At 39.4% G+C, this 23,308-nt stretch overlaps 1 protein-coding gene across 2 annotated transcripts in view; it reads left to right on the forward strand.

The window, feature by feature from the left end:
* Positions 1–367: 367 nt before the first annotated feature.
* SATB2 (SATB homeobox 2) overlaps positions 368–23,308 on the forward strand; it is a 200,700-nt gene continuing 177,759 nt past the window's right edge. For both annotated transcript variants that reach the window (XM_044304314.1, XM_044304316.1), the window contains exons 1-2: positions 368–952; positions 2,232–2,453. In XM_044304314.1, the coding sequence (XP_044160249.1) occupies positions 895–952; positions 2,232–2,453 (280 nt within the window). In that variant the 5' untranslated portion in view covers positions 368–894. The remainder of the gene's footprint in view (positions 953–2,231; positions 2,454–23,308) is intronic.

Below are 23,308 nucleotides of genomic sequence, written 5' to 3' on the forward strand. Positions count from 1 at the left end.
AGTGATCGAGCGTAGACAGAGAAACAACATGCTCAGCATATTCAGCCTGTGCTCGTCTCATCCATGCTTCCTCTATATTAGCCTTCATATCCAGCCACCACGCTCCCGAATCCCCCTCTCCTAGAAATAAGGAGAATACAGGACTGGGATAAAGACGTCTTCCCCAGCAGCAATCCCGAGCAGGTTTCTTTCTTGTTCTTCCCTTTTCTCTGTGGCTCTCCCTCCTCCTGTAGATCTGTGTGTGTGTTTTTTTCTTCCTGTGTACTGATCCTCCCCTCCCCATATCTGAATCAGATCCTCTGTCTCAATTCCTCTCTTTTTTAATAGCTGCATACATGCTCGCATGCATGAGATCAAGCCTGGATGGGGGTGTGTAAGAAAGAAAGAGACACAGGAAAAAAAAAGCTGAAATAAGGAAACCTAGGACAGCCCCAAAAGGACTTGACTCGAACTTAACTAATAATCAGCGCTGTCTCTGTGTGTCTTGTGCCAGTCACTTTGTGTTGCTGGCAGACGAGAGAGAGATTGGGTCTGTCATATCAAGTTTTTTCCCCCCCTTTGCAGCCATCTGAAGGGGCTCTTAAAGTGAATTGTGTCATTCTGCCAGATCTTAATACATTGAACTGCATCTTGTCCAAAGTGTGAAGAGCTTTTTTTTTTTTTTTTTTTTTTCCTGAATCAGACCCCTTTACCTCTCCACACACAAAACAGGAAGATTGTGGGGATCCCGACGACCTCTCTTCCCTGATCACCAACCTATCATATTGCAGAAGACAGTAAGGAAGAGGATAACGCCGGTAAAAGAAAAGCCTTTCAGAGAAGAGAACCAAAAGGGAAGAAAAGACGAAAAAAATAAAAAGTGACGACAAATTTATAAACCTGGAGTCATTACTTATGATCCATGGGCAGAGTTTCAGCCCATCCCAGGCAACCTACAGACAGGCTTTAAGCAGTAAGTACATACCTGCCAGTGTCCGCCTTATGATACTTTATGATGAATCAGACGCCATTATTTATGTTGCTTTTGTATGAATTTGAAGTTAAGAATAGGCATTGTCACTGGGAAGCCCCCTCCTTGTACGCACAAGGTTACTGCAGGGCAATGAAGCGAGCCATCTGCGTGTAGGTATAAATAATATACATTTTTACTGCTTCAAAGCTCTTAAAGTTTATGGCAGCTCCTTTTCTATAACTTCAAGTTGTCTTGTGCATGCCACAGAAACCTGCATGTCATAAAGTGTGAAGAAAACTTCTTGGACAGGTTTACTTATTGTCATTCAGGAGTCTAATTGTAAGTCAACCATGTATATGTGTGTGTGTGTCAATGTATATGTGTGTGTATATGTGTGTATGTGTGTGTGTGTGTGTGTGTCAATGTGTGTGTGTGCGTGTGTGTGTGTATGTGTATGTGTATATGTGTGTGTGTATGTGTGTGTGTATATGTGTGTGTGTGTGTGTATGTATGTATATGTGTGTGCGTGTGTGTGTATGTGTGTGTATGTGTATATGTGTGTGTGTGTATATGTGTGTGTGTGTGTATATGTGTGTATATGTGTGTGTGTATGTGTGTGTATATGTGTGTGTGTGTATATGTGTGTATGTGTGTGTATATGTGTGTGTGTGTATGTGTGCGTATATGTGTGTGTGTGTGTGTGTATATGTGTGTGTGTGTATGTGTGTGTCAATGTATGTGTGTATATGTGTGTGTATAGAAATATGCATATATTAAGCAGTGTTACTATATATATATACACACACGCACACATATATACAGAGATACTATAGGTATATGTGTGTGTATATGTGTGTGTATAGAAATATGCATATATTAAGCAGTGTTACTATATATACATATATATGTATATATATACACACACACACACACATATATACAGAGATACTATAGGTATATGTGTATGCTTGTGTTTGCCATATCTATCTATCTATCTATCTATCTATCTCTCTATATATATTCCATATGTCCATTTGGATATTGTATACACATATATACATACATGATATTTATAATGAGCAAAAATAGGATTTGAGAATACTTTTATTAGAAATTTGCTTATATAATTGGTTCAAATTAGTTAATAAACAAAAAAATAACAAAAACAATATTATGTGCTACTCTTACATCTAAAGCTCTCTGCATACCCACAGAGCATATGTTAAAAAAAAAACGTTTTCCATGCGCTTCATTTCTTTATCATCCCCTCCACACGTAGATCCGTATTACTGCGACCTGCCAGGCAGAGCCTTGTCCCCGAACCAGAACAGCATGGACATGAGAAGTGAAAGTCCCAGCTTAAGGGACAGTCCAGACCGGAGAAGCAACAGTCCAGATGCTAAAAGTCCTCCTCCAATCAAAGTGGCCAGATTGGAACAGAACGGGAGTCCATTAGGAGCCAGGGGACGACCTAACGGCACCCTCACCAAATCTGTGGGAGGTAATGAAGCAGCACTTTTAATGTATACACAACAAAGTGGTAATAATATGATGGCAGCGAGAGTCAAGGTTCATGTTGACTATGGTTTTATTTTTGTCTTTGGTGTTGCATTACAGGAAGTAAGTTTCAACTTGTTCTTTGTTGTAAATGTAGAGTGGGGTGACCCAAGGGTTGGCATGTTGCAGGCACGGTGCCACTTTGAGTTGTTGGCAGCTCTATGTCACTGTGATGTAAACGCTTTGAGTTATTCCTCGACAGTTTGCAGCCATTTTTTTTCCTGCTTACCCAACTTACCTGTGCTCCCTCCAGAAGCTTAGGCTTGTGTATAATGCAGGAGGTCCCTCAGGTTGGAATTCTAGGTTTCATTTACGTTGTGACAACATATGCTTAGCATTCTCCGCTCATGCTCTCAGCCTGCAGTTGACACCATTTACTGCGAGGTAAACCACTCTTTGGTTTTTACACACGTATTTGCACAAAATTATAATCTCGTTATGAGAATTTTTGTATTTTGGTACTTATGAAATCATTTAGTATGTGCATTGTTGTTACAATTTTAAATAGTGCAAATATTTTACTGCTTAATTTAGTTAAGGCGTTCAGAAGTAATTTAAAAAAATTAGCATGACAAATTTCTATTATCTATTAAAATGATCTGTCTATCTGTCTTGTGTCTATTGATATATTTTCTGTCTGTCCCTCTGTATATCTACTTATCTATTATCTATCTATCTATCAATGCAGAGCTGTTGTAAAAAAAATCGATAAACTTTTTATAATACATGGATAGGTAAAAATATTGCAGGCTATAAGAGCTTTAGGTGCCTACAAACATATCTTATACATTAGATGGAACTTGCTCTAACTGTCATAGCTTTTAGTTAGTTTTGAGGCAAATGTGAAACTTTAAAACAAATTAAGGTCCATAGGTTTGGAGGCCTTTTGCCTTTTATTATATGATGGCATTTCTTTTATTTTATTTTACTTTCACAACCATGATTGTACAACCCATATTTTATGGTAAGAATGAATAAAGTAGTGTAGACGTGCTGTTTGATATACGTTTTAATATATATATTTGAATGCAGATTTATATAGAGTTGCACAATGTATTGTAAACAGCTCTGTAGAAATTCCACCCAAAGTAGTTATCTGTTAGTGCTGTAGCCATTGGGGATTTGTCATCCGTTTCACTAATACTCTTAAACAGAGCTCACTTAACACATAGAACCCCAAATGCCGCCTTGAAAATGAGCAGGAGGTGTGTAAATATCTCTGGTGCCAGAGGACGTGATATTTAGGTTAATACTGCTCAGACTCAGTCCATTGCCTGCTTTGCAGACGTCCTGGATTGTGCCATGTGGCATTGCTAATACGAATGACCCCTTGTGCTTGCTCTGACCGTTGCCCTTTAATCATTTGAAAATCATGTATAGATTTGTCTGGCCGATAGTGTTTAGTTTTCTAATTAACGTCACAGATCTGCAGACAGACCACACTTTGTGCTTCTGAGCTAGTGCTGCTCTGTGCAAAGACTGGAATCCTGCTGTGCAATCTACTTCTTGCAGCCGCAGCATGGAAACAGTTAATGCAGGAAAAGTTAGACTTCTGTCCAGAAACCAGTTTTTAGGGTCACTGAAAATAAGTGTCTGTGAGGTAGAGGTTTTGGTGGAGGCGTCCATTTCTCCTGGAATACCTTTTGAGAATTTTGGGGATTTAGGATCTCAGCGTCAAAGTGTAATAATGAAAGTGTTATTATAGCAATAGTCAATATGGCAGTATATACATATCCAGATAACGAGGGTTTGCCTGCAGGTCAGGCCTTTCACCTATGCGTCTACTCTTGTAGATAATCGTGTTGAAGTCCATATATTCCTTATATGTTTTTTTTTATTATGGTGGGTGAAACATTTTAATTTTCCATCATACCTAGTTTGTTAAGTCATCTGTACTGAATATGTTCATTACCTTAATATATTTGGTTTTGTATAATATGGTCCTATATATGCCTCCTGATAAGCAGGAGTAGGTTGAAAGCCCAGTCCGTTCCCTTCCACGAAGATGTTCACACATTCCCTGTAGATAGAATGGCCTTACACTTCTCCTGCTGGGATAGGCCCTTTGTCACTTGACCACATTTCTTTCAATTATTAACGTGCACTTTTTGAGATACCACAGCTCAAATTTCCATATTACGCGGTGCAAAAGTATAATTACGTCTAAATAGCCTTTGTGTTGCACAACGACCGTATAGTAATTGTTTCGTTATTTCACTTGCCATCTCCGATATTTCGTTAATTTTCCAGCAGACGTATAGCTGGATTTGTGGACAGAAATACATATTTAATTACGTGTGAAGGATACTCAATCCTAAAGCAGTTAGGGAAGGACATCTTTGATATTTTAATGCTGTTATTTGTTAATTGATTTACTTGTTTGATTTCGGACCAAAAGCTTTTAGTGGAAGTAGCCAAAAGAATTTTCATTCAATTTCCATTTTCTAATGATTATCAGTGGGCTTCATGCTATTGTGGGATCTGTCGTGGTGTATTTTGCATATCACGCATATTAGTTGCCCGTGTGTTATGCTCTACATGTCCATATTTTTCTATGTTGCTAATGGAAATATGAATACCTTTTTTTGTAATTTGACTTTTATTATAATTTTAAACTATTGCGTTAGGGGAAAATTCATTCTTAAACTCAAATTTGGGAAAATAGAGTATTAAGTATGCGATTAATATTTGGCAATATAATATACTGTACATTTGTATTATCCACATTTACTAGCCTCTGAATATGAACTCAAGATTATGGCTATAGTTGAATCTTCATCTAAATATCAGGTCTAACATTTTATGACATTCTATTATTTTAGTAACTTTCAATGATGTGGATAGTTTAATTGTTCAGAATGGCCAGTAGATATGAGCCCCTCTTGCTTACCTCTCGCTAAGCTTCATATACAGTTACATAAGAATACATCATAACTGGTTGACCCTCGGATTGACTTATGGTCCTTTTCTCACCTCAGCGCATAGCATTGGGCTTCCCATCAAGTAGTGAAATAGGATTGTGCCTGAAATGATGATATCATGTGCCAGAGTTTGGTATTGGGTTGGCATGCCCAATCAGAACATAAGTTATAATATTGTTACTCACTGCTCCAATACATGTGTTAGGTTTCAACCCATTTTTGCTAGACGGTCTAGCGGTATGTTCAGATTTCTTTTTTTTTAACAAAAGTTCAGCCACAACCTGGACATGATTATAAACCACCAGACAGAGACAGACGGCTCTGTGAGGCTCACTGCCTACTGAATACGCACTGTGCTTCCAACCTAAAGCTGATGTATATCCTAAATTCTCCCCTTGTGTTTATGGGATAACTATGGTCTGTCTAGGAAAACACTGCTGGTTAGCCAATGATAAATCTTTTCCTAAATTAAAAGTTGACTGCTTAGCCTGTAAACACTAAACAATTTGTCTTGTCGGAGAAGTTTAAGCCTGCAAGACAATGTGAGCTAATGATTTTTTTGGTAAACGCTCCAAAACCCAAACTTCTTGCAAATACGACTGCAATTTCTAAATTTTTGGCCTTTCTGTTACTGGGATTTCCAGTGGCTAGTTAAGGACATTGACGTAATACAGACATTTTTTCATCTGTATCATTCAATGCAACAGTAGGCTTCAATTCCTTTAGACTGGAATTTTATGATGTGTAAATTCTGCGCACTCTGTGTGTAGGTGTATAGTGAATGCATGGCGAGTCAATCTAATGTTTACACCCAATCTTACTTAACAAAGTGAGGACTTTCAGATATCAGTTGCCTGATCAGGCTTGTAATGTTACATACTTTCAATAGTTGGTGAAGTGATTTGTCCAAGGTCACAAGGAGATGACACCGGGATCTGAGCACGGGCCTCCAGCCAGACTTCTAGTGCTTCATACAGATTTAAAGTTCATTAAACTATGCTTTAGCTAAAGCTGTTAAATAAATTTTACATCAAACCCAGTTAACAGCTCTTTGCTGAAGTATTTTTTTATTTTTTTATAATATTAAGTATAACTATTGATAGGCTATACTCCTAGGCAGTTACAGTATTTATTTAATTTTGTGCTATTATTGTCATTTTAGGATTTTTTTTATCCAGATATTTTAACATATGTTAATATCAGGTTACATGCTCTGATATACAGATAAAGCTGCAACTGTGCGCACATTTACATATACATTTAAATACACATGGACAGTATATGTATGTATGTGTTATTAAGCGTGTTAAGACACACTCTTCCAGTGAAAAATCTGCATCTTGATGATTACTGAAAATCCTCCAGGATCACTTTTACAATTTCCCCATACTTTGTGTAGGTCTATTGACTTTACTTAATTGGTGTTTATTTTCATTTTATAAAGACATATAGCAATTAAAATGTATTTTCTGTTGTCAAGGTTACATATTTCAGATGCAATAAGTGCATTGAATGCTGCATCAAAGGTCTTTAATTCAGTTTTTTACTGTTTTTTGGTGCCCATCAATTAACTATATTTAATCAATTAATATAATACTTTGCTTATAGCATGCAATATGTATATCAGGCGGTGGAAAATGCATCCAGATATATTTTTAAATGACTCTAGATCTAAATTCCACATCCCTAAAGACCGCGTATATGAATATCACATGTGCCTCTTATATGCGTGTCCAATATGATTGTGGTACAGAACTAGGAGCTGCAAACTCTGATTAGGATTTGGCCATAGCATATATCCGTTTCCAATTCTAAATCATTTTTCATACATTTTATTTATACTTAGGCCAGATTTACAAGAAAATGACTCTTTAAAGTGCCACTGGCTCTACACATTGCTAGATTTCATGAAGAAACAACATGACAATTGTTAAGAATGGAAAGTATGTCTTCATAGACATCCATAGTAGAAAGTGTGAGGCTGAGAGGGAAAATAAATAAACATTTATGTACGTTTTTGGGTATCTTAAAAAACGCTGATGGTGCTATACTTGAGTGCACACTCATATCTAGAAAATTTAGACAAGAAAGGTGGGATTGTCCGAACATGTGTTCTGGATTTTATTGTTGAGTACAGACAATATATTCTGCTTTTATGTCAGGTTATGTCAGATGGGTTTTGGGTAGCAAGATTCTGGTATAGTAGGTGCAATGCTATACAGTGGTAGTCATATTAGGCTGGGTGCACATAAGTAAGTTTCTGTTTTGTGGAGCCAGTATGTGTATGTCCACTTGATGCACATGTCCGGTGCCTATAGAGTGATAGTACCAAGCAGAAAAGTGTACTATGCAGCATTTTTCAGTCCGGCGCTATTTGACATCCACCATCATAAGTGATGCACTGAATGAATATGCATGATCGCGTGGAAAACTATGAGCTCAGTTCTAGCTTCAGTTTCCCTCCAGCATTTTCTGCACCATGCCAAAGGAAAACTCAGCTGGTTTGCTGGACATATGTGAAGGATATACTAACTGTATTCGGGCACTGCCTGCTACTCATGACGTTCTACATGCTAGATGAAGTCTAGTTATGACTTTTATCCAAAGTTGTGAGACATGGCCACTCATGGGCACTTTGCCACATGACTGCCAATATCACACGAAATGTCAAACAATACCATTGTTCATATCTGTGGTCTTTTACTCGAGCACCACATCTTCACATTGGGCAGTTTTATAAAGAACATTGGTACCAGGAAGACGGGCATAGACATGTGGCCTAGCAACTATTACAACTCATGCCAGGCTTATGAGCACAGGAGTATGTCAGAATATGCACACCTCTGTTCATAAACATATAGCTTTAAGTGCATCTAATGTATTTGTAGGCAAATTTTTATAATCCTGCCATTTGAGATTTCACTTTTTATCATGGAGGGATATCGGAAAATGGACCAGTATTGCGTAGTACTCATGCATAGATACAAGCATAAGTAGTGATGTAGTTATTTGCCTTTTAATGTGTCACCATATAAAGATACGTAGTGGATAAGTGTCAGATATAAAAGCTATGTGAGAAATATCCTACTGGGAAGTGCAGAAAAGCTGTGTACATATTCTGACATGCGTATCGCATAATATGGTGAACAGACTTTGCTTCAAGGACAATTTAAACATTCATTATTTGGATGTGTTCATCTGTGAAAGAAAAATTGGAATAAGACTTGGCCAAGATGATTATGTTTTTAGAACGTAGTGTTAACATGTTAGGGGCGGGTATATAGATAGAGCTGTTTAAACACCATGATAACTAGTTGTAGATTTATGTTTGGAGAGAGATGTAGAAAAACGCGGTTTCCATGCTGTGATTACCAATGGGCCACGGTAAGTTTGTGCTTTGACATGTTTGCACATAGACATGAATCTGCTTACATAAGCTCACGAGCATTGAAAAAAATAAAAATACATCACATTGTAAGAATAGGGTTTAGCCATACAGTTTTATTTTATTTTGCATATTTTAATGCTTTGCATTTTGGACAAATTGTTGGCACTTGCCGTCAATACTTCACTTTTCATTTTTATCCAAATAACAATTCTACAAATAAGTTCCATTAAGGCTTGGCCCACTGCCGTATTATGTGGGGTTTTTTTATATGTGATTTATAAAAGAAGAAAAAATGTAATTTAGAATGTAAATTCAGAATTTGAAAACATTTCCCACATGGGTTCAGCCATACCATGTCTGTGGGTCCTGAAAGCAGAACCACATCAAAAGAACTGATGCAATACCAATTTCCAATAGCTTTGGATCAATAGCAGTAAAAAGACAAATGCAGCAGTAAAATAAAATGCTAAAGTGAACACTAAGGCTAGGTTTACCTCTGCACTTGGGTCACTTTTGTCTTGTAAAAAGCAGGGCTCTCTGATGGAAACCTGACGGATCCCATTATAGTCAATAGAGTCCATAGGGATACATTTGTTCCTTCAAAACTGTGCAGATGCGAACATACCGTAGCCTAAATATGATATTTGGACAAAATGAGTTCATAATATTTAGCAGTAGTAATGTCAATGGTAACTGGTTTTAAAACAGATTGTAAACCTGTGAAAAGTGTATTCTATTTAGCTTAGTGATAAAGATGCTCTGGTAAAATACAAATGAGTCTAATTGACATGATACAAATTGATGTTCATTTTAACATCAGTTTGAAGAGTCCCACATATGAAATGGGATCTTTTGATCCACCATAATCCACCATAACCTGATTGTCACGTATCTTAGAATGCCATTGTGACCATGACCACATAGTGATCACAAAAGGTGGTCACAGGTCTCATTTTACAAATGTATTGTAGGAAGAGTCCCTGAATATCCAGGTCACACATTGTCCCATCCATAACTTCAGAAGAAGACCACACGTGCCTGGTTGCTGAGTATTAGACCACATGACCAGGACCATACATTTGCAAGTTATATCCCACTTTTTTTTAAAAATTATTACACATTTTAAATATCTATTTTCTTTACAAATGACCCAATTAAGCGATTTGATTCATGAAAATGAAAATGTAAAGACCCATCCTTGTAATATGTTGGTCGATGACTTTTGGGATTCACATACAAGCACTTCCTTTATCCCTAAATGCAATGTTAAGTACTACTGTTAAGTGCTACTGGAGTGATGTAGTAATAAAGAGTTAAATGGTTTACACATAACACACAATTTTGTAAGTCCTGCTTCCTTGTGACAACAATTTTATGTTAATGGTTGTGATTTATTTGATGACTAAAAGAATTGCTCATAGTCATATATATAATTTTCAGAAGTTTTGCAACTGAATCATAATCCCGTGCAGTTTGTTATTACACTTGTCTGGCCAAAGAAGGGTTAAACCTGGCTTTCAGGATTTCAGGATATGGTTGGAATACATTTTAATAGGACTGTGCATAACACCATATAAAAAATATGAAGTTATATGTCAATTTTTTTTTATGTGGTCACAGGTTACTCCTTTGATTGCCATATATTGATTCTTTTCCTCTAGATATATCCTTTTCAGTAGTTCTATGGGAAGATTCAGTCCTTGGAAGGGGCCACACCATTTGTAGGCCAAAACACACTTACTTTGTTGTAGTGCACTTGTATTTTTTTCAAGTGCAAAGTTTCTCATTTGTACTTTTTATTATTCGTAAACGTATACTTCCTATTCTTTTTATTACCTTTATGTATCCATTTCTAGTTCCTCTTATAAAAAGAAGATAAAAATGCAAGCAGTTAATTCACTATTGATAAAGAACACTTCTCGAAGCTCATTTTTCCACATCACATTATACACTTTTCTTTCTGTGCTTTCTGTGTAATTGTATAAGTGAAAATTCAAGTAGATTCATTTTACAAAATCCCGAGCTCCTTAAATCTACTGGCAGCTGAAGGAACTGAGCATTATGCAGCCTGTTGGCAGTGGACAGGTTAAATTGTCCTAATAACCAGGCAGTATTTAGTAAAATCAAAAGTGCTTTGGTGCTGACAGCTTTATATCCCTACTGGGTAATATTCGCTTACTTGAATTGGCAAGGTCTTTCGGCTAGTAATTTACTCCATAATATTTCAGCATGAAGGCGGATGATTGATGACTGCAAATGCCTATTTATGAAACTGTTGATTAGAACTTGTAAATCCACAGGGAGTAATTGCCTTCTTTTATCTTTACCCGCACTCGATTGTAAATAAAAATCATTTGCAGATATTGTGATTTTTCTTTTCCCCCTTTGTGAGTTGCGGGTTCTGCAGTACAGAGTTAAATATCTGTTGAATACTTTTCAGTTTCTTTGTGCTACTGGAAAAATGTAAAACCTGTTAAACATTTGCGTGCTATAAAAACATTTGTTTAGGATTTGCACATACACATAACAGAAATATTATTGTCTTCCACAGAAATTTATATTATTTCCTTTAGAAAAGCCTGAAAAGGGCTTTAATAATGAGAGCGATTGGCCCCAGGTGCTAAATGTAAAATGTATAGTGACAGTGAGAACATTCAGCTGATTCCAACAGAGTTTCATCATACCCTGAAAAACAAATGTGGGAAAAACAAATCAGTGTTAAGGGGATATTCCCATCTCAAAAACTAATGGCGTATCACTGGGATATGTCATTAATGTCAGGTGTGGGTCCCATCACTGGGACCCACTCCTACCTTCAGAACGGGCCCCACAAAATGAAGGAGAGTGTGCTGCGCAAGCACGGCTTCACCGCTAAGGGAGTTACCAAAATAGCCAAGTGCAGGCTCGGCTAATTTCAACATTCCAAAAGCGATGAGAGGTGGCCATGCATGCATGGAGTACTCTTCATTCACCTCTGTGGGCTTCCGAAAATAACCCTGCACGATTCCTCCGTTTTGAATAGAGAGCACATTGGGCATGCACAATGTGATTTCCTTCACTTTGGGAGTCCGTTCAGGAGAAAGGAGCAGGTCCTAGAGGTAAGACACACACAAAGTTATATAGTTACATAGTTTAAAAAAAAAACATAAGTTCAATAAGTTCAACCAAGGGATAGGAGAGGACAAGAGTTTTAGAAAAGGGAGTAAGACCCAGATTTCGACACATTTTACACATAAGCATTACCACAGATCTTACAGTAAAGAAGCTTTGACACTTCTGTGGACTGAACTTTTTCTTTTGAGGGCATTTTACATGGAACAGTTTTTCACCATATTTTTCGTATGGCCCATTTTTTTATATTTGTATAGGGTAATCATATCCCCCCTTAGACATCTCTTCTCAAGACTAAATAAATGTAATTCTTTTAATCTTTCTTCATAACTAAGACCCTCCATTCCCCTTATCAGTTTAGTCGCTCTCCTCTGTACTTTTTTCAGCTGCAGTGCGTCCTTTCTATGGACTGGTACCCAGAACTGAACTGCATATTCCATACAAACGCTTTGTAAAGTGGTAATATTACATCCCTGTCCCACAAGTCCATGCCTCGTCTAATGCATGACAATATCCTGATGGCCTTAGAAGCAGCTTACATTTACATTGTATGCTGTTATTTAATCTACCATCTACAAGGACACTCAAATCCTTCTCTATAAGGGACTCTCCTGGTGTTACATCCCCCAGGACATATGAAGCACGGAGATTATTTCTACCAAGATGCATAACTTTACATTTATACACATTGATCCTCATTTTCCAAGTTGATTCCCAATCACTCAGAGTGTGCAAGTCAGCTTGTAGTTTTTGGACATCTTCCATAGACTTCACATGGATCTAACATTGATGTTGAATCCTAGCAATATGCCATCGATGTCTGAGATGGACAAACCCCTTTAAATGTGAAATGGATATAATTTCATATGATGTTCTTGTTGCAACAATAGTCATGGATAACAACGAACAGACTGTTTACTTGCATAAAAAGTAAACACTTAAAACAATGGTAATATATCAAAAGCTCTGTTAATAAGTGCATACCATTCTTATAATAAGGGATCCAAACCATTGTATGACATGACTTTAGAAGTACATGGAGCCCTATCTATACCTGCCTCTGATCTTATAAAAAGGCATGACATTTTTTTGTGTTGGATTCAATGTAGATCTTATGTGACAAAAATAATGCCATGTTTCATGAGGTCACTGCTTCTTGGGAAGGATATAGGCCATAATACAGCACCATAAGGGGCAGCATACATTGGCACATGGAGAGTTTCATGTCATTACTTCTAAGGAAGATATCTCTATACAACGTCGGACTGAAGTTCCTTGAGCCCACCAGAGAAAATGATTCTAAAAGCCCACCAACTCTGCATATAGGAACTTAAGGGTCCAGTTTTACTAGGGGTCCAATATTGTCAGAGCTTGCCATCTTGTCTGAGTTGTTCTTAACAGCATTTAGAAAGCATTAAGAAAATTGCTCTACGGCAGCCCCATGAGCCATAGACACAATGGTCAAGAGGGGACCTCATTGATTTCTGTAGGATAATTTTCTAGGCATGCCCTGTGACCTGTACAGAGGTCATTGTACAGGGAAACAATATCACCTATTATGATTGGGGGATCCTGTTTTATAGGTGATGTCATAATAGGCAGGATTAGAATGACAGATAAGCAGGTAACTATAGTAAAGTGATCTGTATAGACCAAGGCAGTGTGCCAATTATTAGGCTTAGTGGTCAGTGGGAAAACTACAGGATTTTATGGCTTTTGTTTAAATTTAGATATTGAAATGAAAATTTTAAAATAACATAACCCAAAAAAAAAAAAAAATATGTAAAAAAAAAGTACAATAGGACATTCCCTTTAGCACAGATTCCAGATTCTAATTTCTAGACTGACCTTGCAAGACCCCAAATCTGTACATACAACCTCATGTGGCTGTGTGGTAATGATACCTAACATGATAGCCATAGCCTGTTATGGACTGCTATACAATATATCTCAAATTTTATACAAAAGCATTTTGAAGGTAATATTTAGAAATGCCTGGATTTCTTGAAATTCACTTTACACAAATTGATTGTCACATTTGATACGGGTCAAAATAATTTCATAACAAACTGAAAGTGTGTCAATCGCCCTGAAAAGTCAAGCATGACACTCTGAGGTCTACTAGGACTGTATCCAACCCTTTTCAAGCTCTTTAATGCCAAGGCTGCATTAGTAAAGTCAAGGGCTCAGTGCCATACTGTACATAGCTATGGCTAAATGTATGGTGGCTGGTTAATAATTTACTGCATTGTCAGATTCTTTTTTCATAAAAAAATGGTTTAATATCAATTTTTGGTACAAGATGCCTTCTTCTCTTCTGACCTATAAAATGGTGGCCCCCATTTAGAATGATTCATTCCAAGACCAATCAATTAAGATCGGAATTTGCAAGAATCCAGATTTCGTGGGAAATTCAATTAATTTAGAACCGATTTGCTCATCCCTAGTTATATTCTGTACAGATCTGCAAGAACACTGTTCAATGAAGAATCCTGAAGGCAAGAACAGAGAATTTGAAAAATGTTCATCCCTTTTGGATAGTCCCACTTGAAAAGGGAGCATCTGCAATAACAACATTGCATTACGACATTACCATAATGAGAACAAGGCATAGCTGCTAACAATAATGTCATCATAAGATCGGTTATATGTCATGTAAAGAAACTTGGTTGTAACAAATAGGGCCTTTCAATAAGCTCAGATTGCATTAATTTATTGTAGTCTTTTGATTATATTTTGCTAGCAATCTACATAGATTTTGCTGTGTGACTATATGACATTTATGCACAACATGATGTTAAAAGGTTTGTCTTCTTGGGACAATCCATTTAAATTAAAGTTAAATGAGCACCGTAAAATTAATCTGATGAACTTGCTGGGATCCCAGTGATCAGCTGTAATCCGTGTGGGAATCTAACAGCAAGTGTTTAGTTTCTCTGTAGGGCCACCACAGGAGAAATGAAGTATTACACAGTGTCCATTAAATCTATAGGTTGTGTAATGCAGGCATGTGCCTGGTCCTCCAGAGAAAGAGAGAGACGACCTTTGTATTCAAATTGCTGAAGGTTACAAATTCATTACAAATGTCTAATAATTAATAAACCATTTATAGGGCTTTTAAAATGTTCATCTAAACTAGAGACACCATTTCATATTTTCAGATTAACATTCAGATGTAAAAGGAAATGTTTGAGCATGCAATTGTTTGTTATTGCCGTATAGAGATGGCCTTGCGGTGCATCCGGCAGTCGTTTCGCAGCGAACTTTGCTCGTTCGTGGTTCGCCGATCAGGCGAACATATGGCGATGTCCGCCGATGCCATATTCTTTGCATTGTGCAGAACTTTGACCCATTACACATCCATCAGGTGGGACAGGACAGCCAATTGAGATGTTTCAGCACATAGACACACCCCCTACCCTATAAATAAACCCGATCTGGCAGCCATTTTACATTCTGTTTTTTGCCAGTCTAGGGAGAGGTTACTGTGTGAAGCAGAGACAAACTGTTAGGGGCACCAAATGCTAGCTAATAGGGCCACAAAAGTCCTTTTAAGGACTGCTATAGGTCTGGTATCGCAGGTGTGACTTACAGAGGGGTGCGATATACTTTCTTGGCTTTGGATGAGGAAGAGGAGGTAGAAACGGATGCCATCCAGCGGTCTGATGACAGTACCCAGATCAGCCCAAGATGGGAGGTCCCCGCTGTTGCTGTCTACTCTGAGATCTCAAATGTCAGTGGTGGTGAAGGTGACGATGATGACATGTCGATGGACGTCACGTGGGTGCCCACAAGAGAGGAAGAGGAGGGGAGTTCAGAGGGAGAGACGGAGCAACAGAGAGGGAGGAGAAGGAGGAGAAGTAGGCAGAATTTGCAGTGTACAGGAGGCAAAAAGCAGACTGCAAATGTATCTGTAGCGAGCCATCCACCATGCACGGTCACATCTGGTGCTCACAGGATGTGGCACATGGCTCTGCAGTGTGGTCTTTTTTAAACGTGTCAGCTGCTGACAATAGTGTTGCCATCTGCAGCCTGTGCTGTCAATGCATAAGTCGCAGTAAGCCCAACACTCACCTAGGGACGGCCGCCTTAAGAAGGCACCTGGCCTCCCATCACCGAGCCCAGTGGGAGCAACACCGTCAGAACCCAAAAAGCCACACTCCCGGAGCTCCACGTCCTGCCTCTTCTCCTTCTCCTTTATCCTTCCATTTGTCCTCCACTCCACCTTCCAACGTGACGTTGTCACATTCATCTGGAATTCATCCGTGGCCCAAATGTTCGAATGTAAAATGCTGATGACACTGGATAACCTGCTTGCCCAATGGCTGACTGCTGGCTCGTCGGAACTGCTAGCCCGCCAACTACTGCCGTATAAATTGGTTTACTCGGCGGCCTTTAGAAAATTTGTGGCTATTGGCACAACTCAATGGAAGGTCCCCGGAAGGAAATATTTCTCCCAGAAGGGCATCCTAGAGCTATATGACCATGTTCAGCGGCAAGTGAATGTATCTCTGGCACACAATGTCAGTGCCAAGATACATTTGACCACAGACATGTGGTCTAGAAAACACAGGCAGGGAAGTTACATAACTTTTACTGCCCACTGGGTGAACCTCCTGACGGCTGTCAAGCATGCAACCCATGGCACCCGTGTGAATTTGGTGTTACCGCCACGGATTGCATTCTACTTCTTCTCCTCCTCCTATTCCATCCTTCATCTCATTCTCGGCTGACTCCACCTTTTTCACTGCTACCGCCTCTTCCGCTGCACCCCCCAAGCTCCCCAGAACCTATTTGATGTGCCAGGTGAGACGTTGCCATGCTGTTCTGCCTGGAAGGCAAGATGTTTGGGGCCTGTACGCCAACAGCCTACAGTAAAATTGATATCCATTGACCGTCTAATATACCTCCAGCCACATAATCACATCTGTCCGGTGAATCCCTTATGTGTGGGGCCTGTACTCCCGTGGTCTAAAATAAAAATTTTCTAGGCTCCAGCAGGGCACATTTTTGACAGTTTCCCTTTAAGATGAATGAAAATGGCCCCTGATTAAAATACATATTTTTTGTGGGAATTTTTGCCATTGATCCCCCTCTGGTATGTCACTGTCCATGTTGTGGGACTATTTGTGCTCTTCTAGTAAGTATTTGGTGGCTGCAAATATGACCTGAAGGTTTTTCATGTTTGCCTGCCATTAAAGTGAATGGGGCCCGCCGGGAACTTGCGGTTTGCGAACATTTGATCGCGTTTGCATGATCGCGTTCACGAATCGTCCCGGATGATGTTCGTCCATCACTATTGCCGTACATGTGTACATGTACATGCTATGTGAGCGCTTCTTTTTCCCCATTCTAGCGATCAGTGGAGGTCTCAACAAGCAGTACATTGTGGAGGGTTAGCGTATTATCCATTGACACAAGTCAAATACTGATATAATTGTCTGACCACTGGGACTCCCACCTATGGCCAGTGTGGTACTCAGCTGTCTCATAGACATTAAACTGAGAGATAGTGTGTGACCCTCACATTATTGAACTGTAGGACTTGGGTTTCCTTTTCTCGTGATCAATGGGGCTTCCGGAGATCATACATTTATCCCCATAAGTGATAAATGTTATTAGTGTGCCGACCCCTTTAGCGGAGAACACCCTAACAGAGACAACCCCTCTTATTTAGTACTTTTTAATGGTGAGGACAGATTTCTCAAGGTTTGTAACTTTTACAACCCATCTAAATTCTGTTTTAGAATTTGACCCTCATTTTCAAGTGTTTCAATGTGACTCTAAAGAACCCATTCATACAGTCAGTATTTTGGCACTTGGATCAGTATTAGTCACCGCCACCGTGTGCTATGATTCTGGCCGCGTACAACCACATTTCACACACCTTTAATTTCTCGGTAAAGAAGAATGTGAATGAACGACCTGCGAAGGCTACACAGTAGATCAGGAATTGGAGGAAGTTGCTGTATTGGGGGAAGGGGTGCTTATTGTAGAAGATTCTCATTAACTCACTGTGGATTGAATATTTTTTTTTTCCCCTCTTTTTCTTGCCTGCATCAGAATAGAAAAAGTTACAATTTGGAAGCTAAAACATGTCTTTAGCTAAATTACTGCGCACGTTTCCCTGATGTCCTCACTATGTACATATTCATACACGCAGCACTCTTAAATTCATAGTACTTAAAGTTCATCTATAATAATATAATAAAGTAGATGTGCCATGCTGTGTCAGAGATGTTTGTGCATTTTAAAGGGATTCTCTGAGTGTTTAATATGATGACCTAAGTAGTGTAACATCTATATTATTCGTCAAACTCATTTTGACAGGTGCCACGCCTATTTTATTGACCTTTGATTGACCCCCCCCGCCCCCCCTTCCACCTTGTTTCAGCTTTAGATAGATTATGGCAGGCTGATTCCATACTCCAAAGAAAATTACGGGGTAAAATATATTTTAAGAGTAATCGATGTATTATCCAAATACGCATGGTGTGTGGCTTTGTGGGACAAGAAGGGATCATCTGTTGCAAAAGCTTTTGAGCTAATATTTAAAGATGATGGCCGTGTTCCGCAAACACTGCAGATGGATCGTGGGTGAGAATTTATGAATGCCGCTATAATCTTTACAAATCATGCAATATACTTCAATACTTTACTACGAATTCTGTAAAAGCAGCTATAGTTGAGAGGTTTAATCAAACTTTAAAAACATGTATGTGGCGCTATCTTACAAAAAATAACACTTTTAGGTACATTGATATTCTACCTGACCTTGTATACAGCTATAATACATACCACTCCACAATTCAGTGCAAACCATCTGAAGTATCAAAGCATATCTCACTAAGAATATGGCGAATCACTTACGGCAAATCTGGGTTGTCTAAATCTATGAAGGCTTCTTTAAAAACCGGCGACCATGTTAGAATCTGTCAGTATAAGGGGACATTCGATAAAGGTTACGAGCAAACTTACACAGATGAAATTTTTGTGATTTCAGCTGTCAATACAGGATTCAGGAAACTGATTTATAAAATTGTTGATCTGAATGGAGAGCCTATAAAGCAGGCATCCTCAAACTATGGCCCTCCAGCTGTTGCAACTACAACTCCCAGCATGCCTGAACAGCCTACAGGTATCAGCCTACAGCAGGGTATTGTGGGAGTTGTAGTTTTACAACAGCTGGAGGGCCGCAGTTTGAGGATGCCTGCTTTAGAGGGATCATTTTATAATGAGGAAATACAAAAGATACCTCTTGATGAGAACCCTGTCTACAGTGTAGAAAAAATACTGAAAAAGAGACGTAGTGGTGGCGAAACATTTCATTTTGTAAGTTGGGTCGGATATCCTGAACAATTTAACAGCTGGATTAAGGGTTATCAGCTGATATAAGTTATGGAGGAGGGCTCATTCTATATAACATTAACTAGTAATGCATCTTCTAAAATTTACCCAGAAAACACAATTTCAACCTTCACCACTAAATTAGCTAAACCGGTCTATCCTAATGGTTCCTATGAGGCCAGTCTTACAGAAATTTCATACCCAAGGTCTTGGTACACCTTTGCTAGCCAAGAAGCGCAATGAAGAGATGAAAGAATATTATATCAGATCCGGATTTTATCCGAGCGTAGGTGATGTTGTAAAAGCAATCAACGATTTGATTAATACTTGAACTGTTTACACCACAGAATCTCCTAACATACAATTTGCTCCTGGTGAAAAGTTATCACATACGGTATTTTAGGTATGAGTCAATAAGTATCAGCTCCAGTAGGGACATTTTTTAAACAGAAAAAACACATTTATGCAGATATAAATGCTGGCTTTTATACACTATTTGTGTACACGGATATACTTCAACATCAACGTGTTAGTGGTAGCTTTATACAACTTTTAAGGAGTGTTGAAGTAAGTAGAAATAACAACGAAATTGTCACGCTGCAGTATACAAGGCCCCACTATATACCCGTCTGCAAACAATACTTTGACACCATTAGCATCTCAATATTATCAGTGAAGTTCAAGTACGGCAAGTGTGTGTTAATACTACACTTTAGACCCCGAAAGGAATCAAGGATCTAAATGATGGCTCAAAGAGTGTATGGAGACCCAGTGGTCTATTATGTTGCACAAGCCGGATCCGGGTTAGAGGCGTTCCGTGGTGATGAATACATGTATGGTGCAGGTCCTGAAGGGATATTCAAAGGGGTTTTTAGATGGGCTGTACCTCTATTTAAAAGGGGGATCGAAATAGTGAAACCTCATTTGAAGAATGCTGTCAAAAAGATTGCAAAAGATGCATTTTTTTCTCAGTCTCAACGGCTGTTATAGATAAGATCAACACTCCAGCGCCAGAGCAAAAAGGGTCTGGAGTAGTTTATGTCAGAAAACAGCACCGTAAAAGAAAAAGGCAATCTGTAACTTCATTGTTTCCAATGCTTATGAATAGGAAGGCGGTGCGTAAAAGGCGCCGTGTTCAGAAATCAGTAAGGCGTGCTGTTGAGGACATCTTCTAAGGCTACTTTCACACTAGCGTTCGTCGGTCCGCTCGTGAGCTCCGTTTGAAGGAGCTCACGAGCGGACCCGAACGCAGCCGTCCAGCCCTGATGCAGTCTGAATGGAGCGGATCCGCTCAGACTGCATCAGTCTGGCGGCGTTCAGCCTCCGCTCCGCTCGCCTCCGCACGGACAGGCGGACAGCTGAACGCTGCTTGCAGTGTTCGGGTGTCCGCCTGGCCGTGCGGAGGCGGGCGGATCCGTGCGGATCCGTCCAGACTTACAATGTAAGTCAATGGGGACGGATCCGTTTGAAGATGCCACAATATGGCTCAATCTTCAGGCGGATCCGTCCCCCATTGACTTTACATTGAAAGTCTGGACGGATCCGTACGAGGCTATTTTCACACTTAGCTGTTATATGCTAAAAATAATGCAGACGGATCCGTTCTGAACGGAGCCTCCGTCTGCATTATTATGATCCGATCGAACGCTAGTGTGAAAGTAGCCTAATTCTGCATCATGGCATTTATACACGATGATTCTATAGAATGCACCAAATCAGGATTGGATATTTTCGACGTTCTCCCTACACAGACAAGTATTAAAAAAAAATGCATTCAGGCAATTCTTAATTTTTTGGGCCAGAGATAAAACTGTAGCATGCTGTGGTTTTATCTTTTGCCTGATCAGTCAAAAAGACTGAACTGAAGACATCCTGATGCATCCTGAACGGAATTCCTCTCCATTCAGAATGCATTAGGATAAAACTGATCAGTTCTTTTCCGGCATTGAGCCCTTTTGACGGAACTCAGTGCTGGAAAAGAAAAATGCAAGTGTGAAAGTACAATAAGGCCCCTTTCACACGAGCGAGTTTTCCACGCGGGTGCAATGTGTGACGTGAACGCATTGCACCCGCACTGAATCCTGACCCATTCATTTCAATGGGTCTGTGTACATGAGCGGTGATTTTCACGCATCAGTTCTGCGTTGCGTAAAAATCGCAGCATGTTCTATATTCTGCCTTTTTCACACAGCCCTGGCCCCATAGAAGTGAATGGGGCTGCGTGAAAAACGCATTGCACCCGCGCGGAAAAAACTGAACAACTAAACGCAATCGCAGACAAAACTGACTGAACTCGCTTGCAAAATAGTGCGAGTTTCACTGAACGCACCCTGAACGCATCCGGCCCCAATCTGCAACGCCCGTGTGAAACCAGCCTAAATTGTGCTGTGTTTATAATCAGAAATGCAGAACTCTTTTGACAAATTAATATATAAGCTTATACGTTTTGATTGTGTACATCATATATTTTGCTGTAGTTGGTAGAAGAGATGCTTGTGTTAGCATGATTTAGCTTAAGAAGAATACATTCCGCTACTTCAGAAGATAAGGAAACCTATCTAATCGTCATAGTTCACCCCTGTCCCTCCACCCTGCTACGTCAGAAGATAAGTGAATCTAACTAATGACTAGTGTTGAGCGCGACTATTCGAATTGCGAATTTTTATTTTGAATATCGGCACTTCGAGAATTCACAAATATTTAGAATATAGTGCTATATATTAGTTTTTTTAGAACAGGCATGCTCAACCTGCAGCTCTCCAGCTGTTGTAAAATGACAACTCCCACAATGCCCTGCTGTAGGCTGATAGCTGTAGGCTGTTCGGGCATGCTGGGAGTTGTAGTTTTGCAACAGCTGGAGGGCGGCAGGTTGAGCATGACTGTTTTAGAATATTCTGAAGTCATGATTCCATCTGAAGTCATGATACTTCCCTTAAGTTGCTTGTGGGCCAATGACTCATTGGCCCACAAGCAAGAAGCAGGGAAGAATCATGTGTTCAGATGGAAAAAAAATGACGAATATTTGTCATTACGAATATATAGCATTATATTCTATAGTGCTATATATTTGTTTTTGACCCACGCCTGTATTGAGCGCGTAATAATAACACAAAAAAAGAATGTACAATATAATGAATATACGAATTTGCGAATATATGACGAATATTCTACAAAATATTCGCAAAATATCACGAATTCGAATATGACGCCTGCCGCTCATCACTACTAATGACTCCAGTGCTCAATATGCTGAAGCTGAATTAAAAGAGAACTCTTTTCAATTCAGCAAATATTATGATGTAATAAACATTATATGCATTAGGCCTCATGCACACGGCCGTTGTTTGGGTCCGCATCCGAGCCGCCGTGGTGGAAGGGGTGGTCAATCAAAGGTCAATAAAAGGGGCGTGGCACCTGTCTAAATGAGTTTGACGAATAATATAGACATTACACTGCTGACCTACCCTCAGGATAGGTCGTTACTATGTAAATAGTGGGGGTCTGAAACTCGGCACCCCCACTATCAACAGTTTGAAGGCACCATGGCACTCCGTAAGTGCTATTGCTTCTTCCTAGACAGGTGACGTCACATTCATCAGATATGTGGCCTAGGTGCAGCTTAGTTCCATTCAAGTAAATGTGGCTGAGCTGCAATACCAAGCACAGCCACTATCCAATGGACGGTGCAGTGCTTGGTGAGCTGGGAGGAGACTGCAGTGCTGATCGGAGCACTGAAGCCTTTTCAAATTGCTGATTGGTGGGTATGGCGGGAGTTGGACTCCCACCAATGAAATATTGATGACCTATGCAGAGGATAGGTTCATCAGTATTCAACACTAGGACAAGCCCTTTAATGACAAATGTAATTGATATAATTATTTTTTTCGGAATTCCTCCTCCTCTACCCCTATTGCTACACTGTGCTTGTTTCCTGCTAAATCATTTTATTCTTTGCATTTTTGGACATACTGTAGATTCCTCATATGTCACAAAAAATGGACTAGGGCATTACCTCCCTTTAATGCAGCTCAT

This window comes from Bufo gargarizans, chromosome 8 (assembly GCF_014858855.1).
Source record: "Bufo gargarizans isolate SCDJY-AF-19 chromosome 8, ASM1485885v1, whole genome shotgun sequence".
Classification (NCBI taxonomy): domain Eukaryota; kingdom Metazoa; phylum Chordata; class Amphibia; order Anura; family Bufonidae; genus Bufo; species Bufo gargarizans.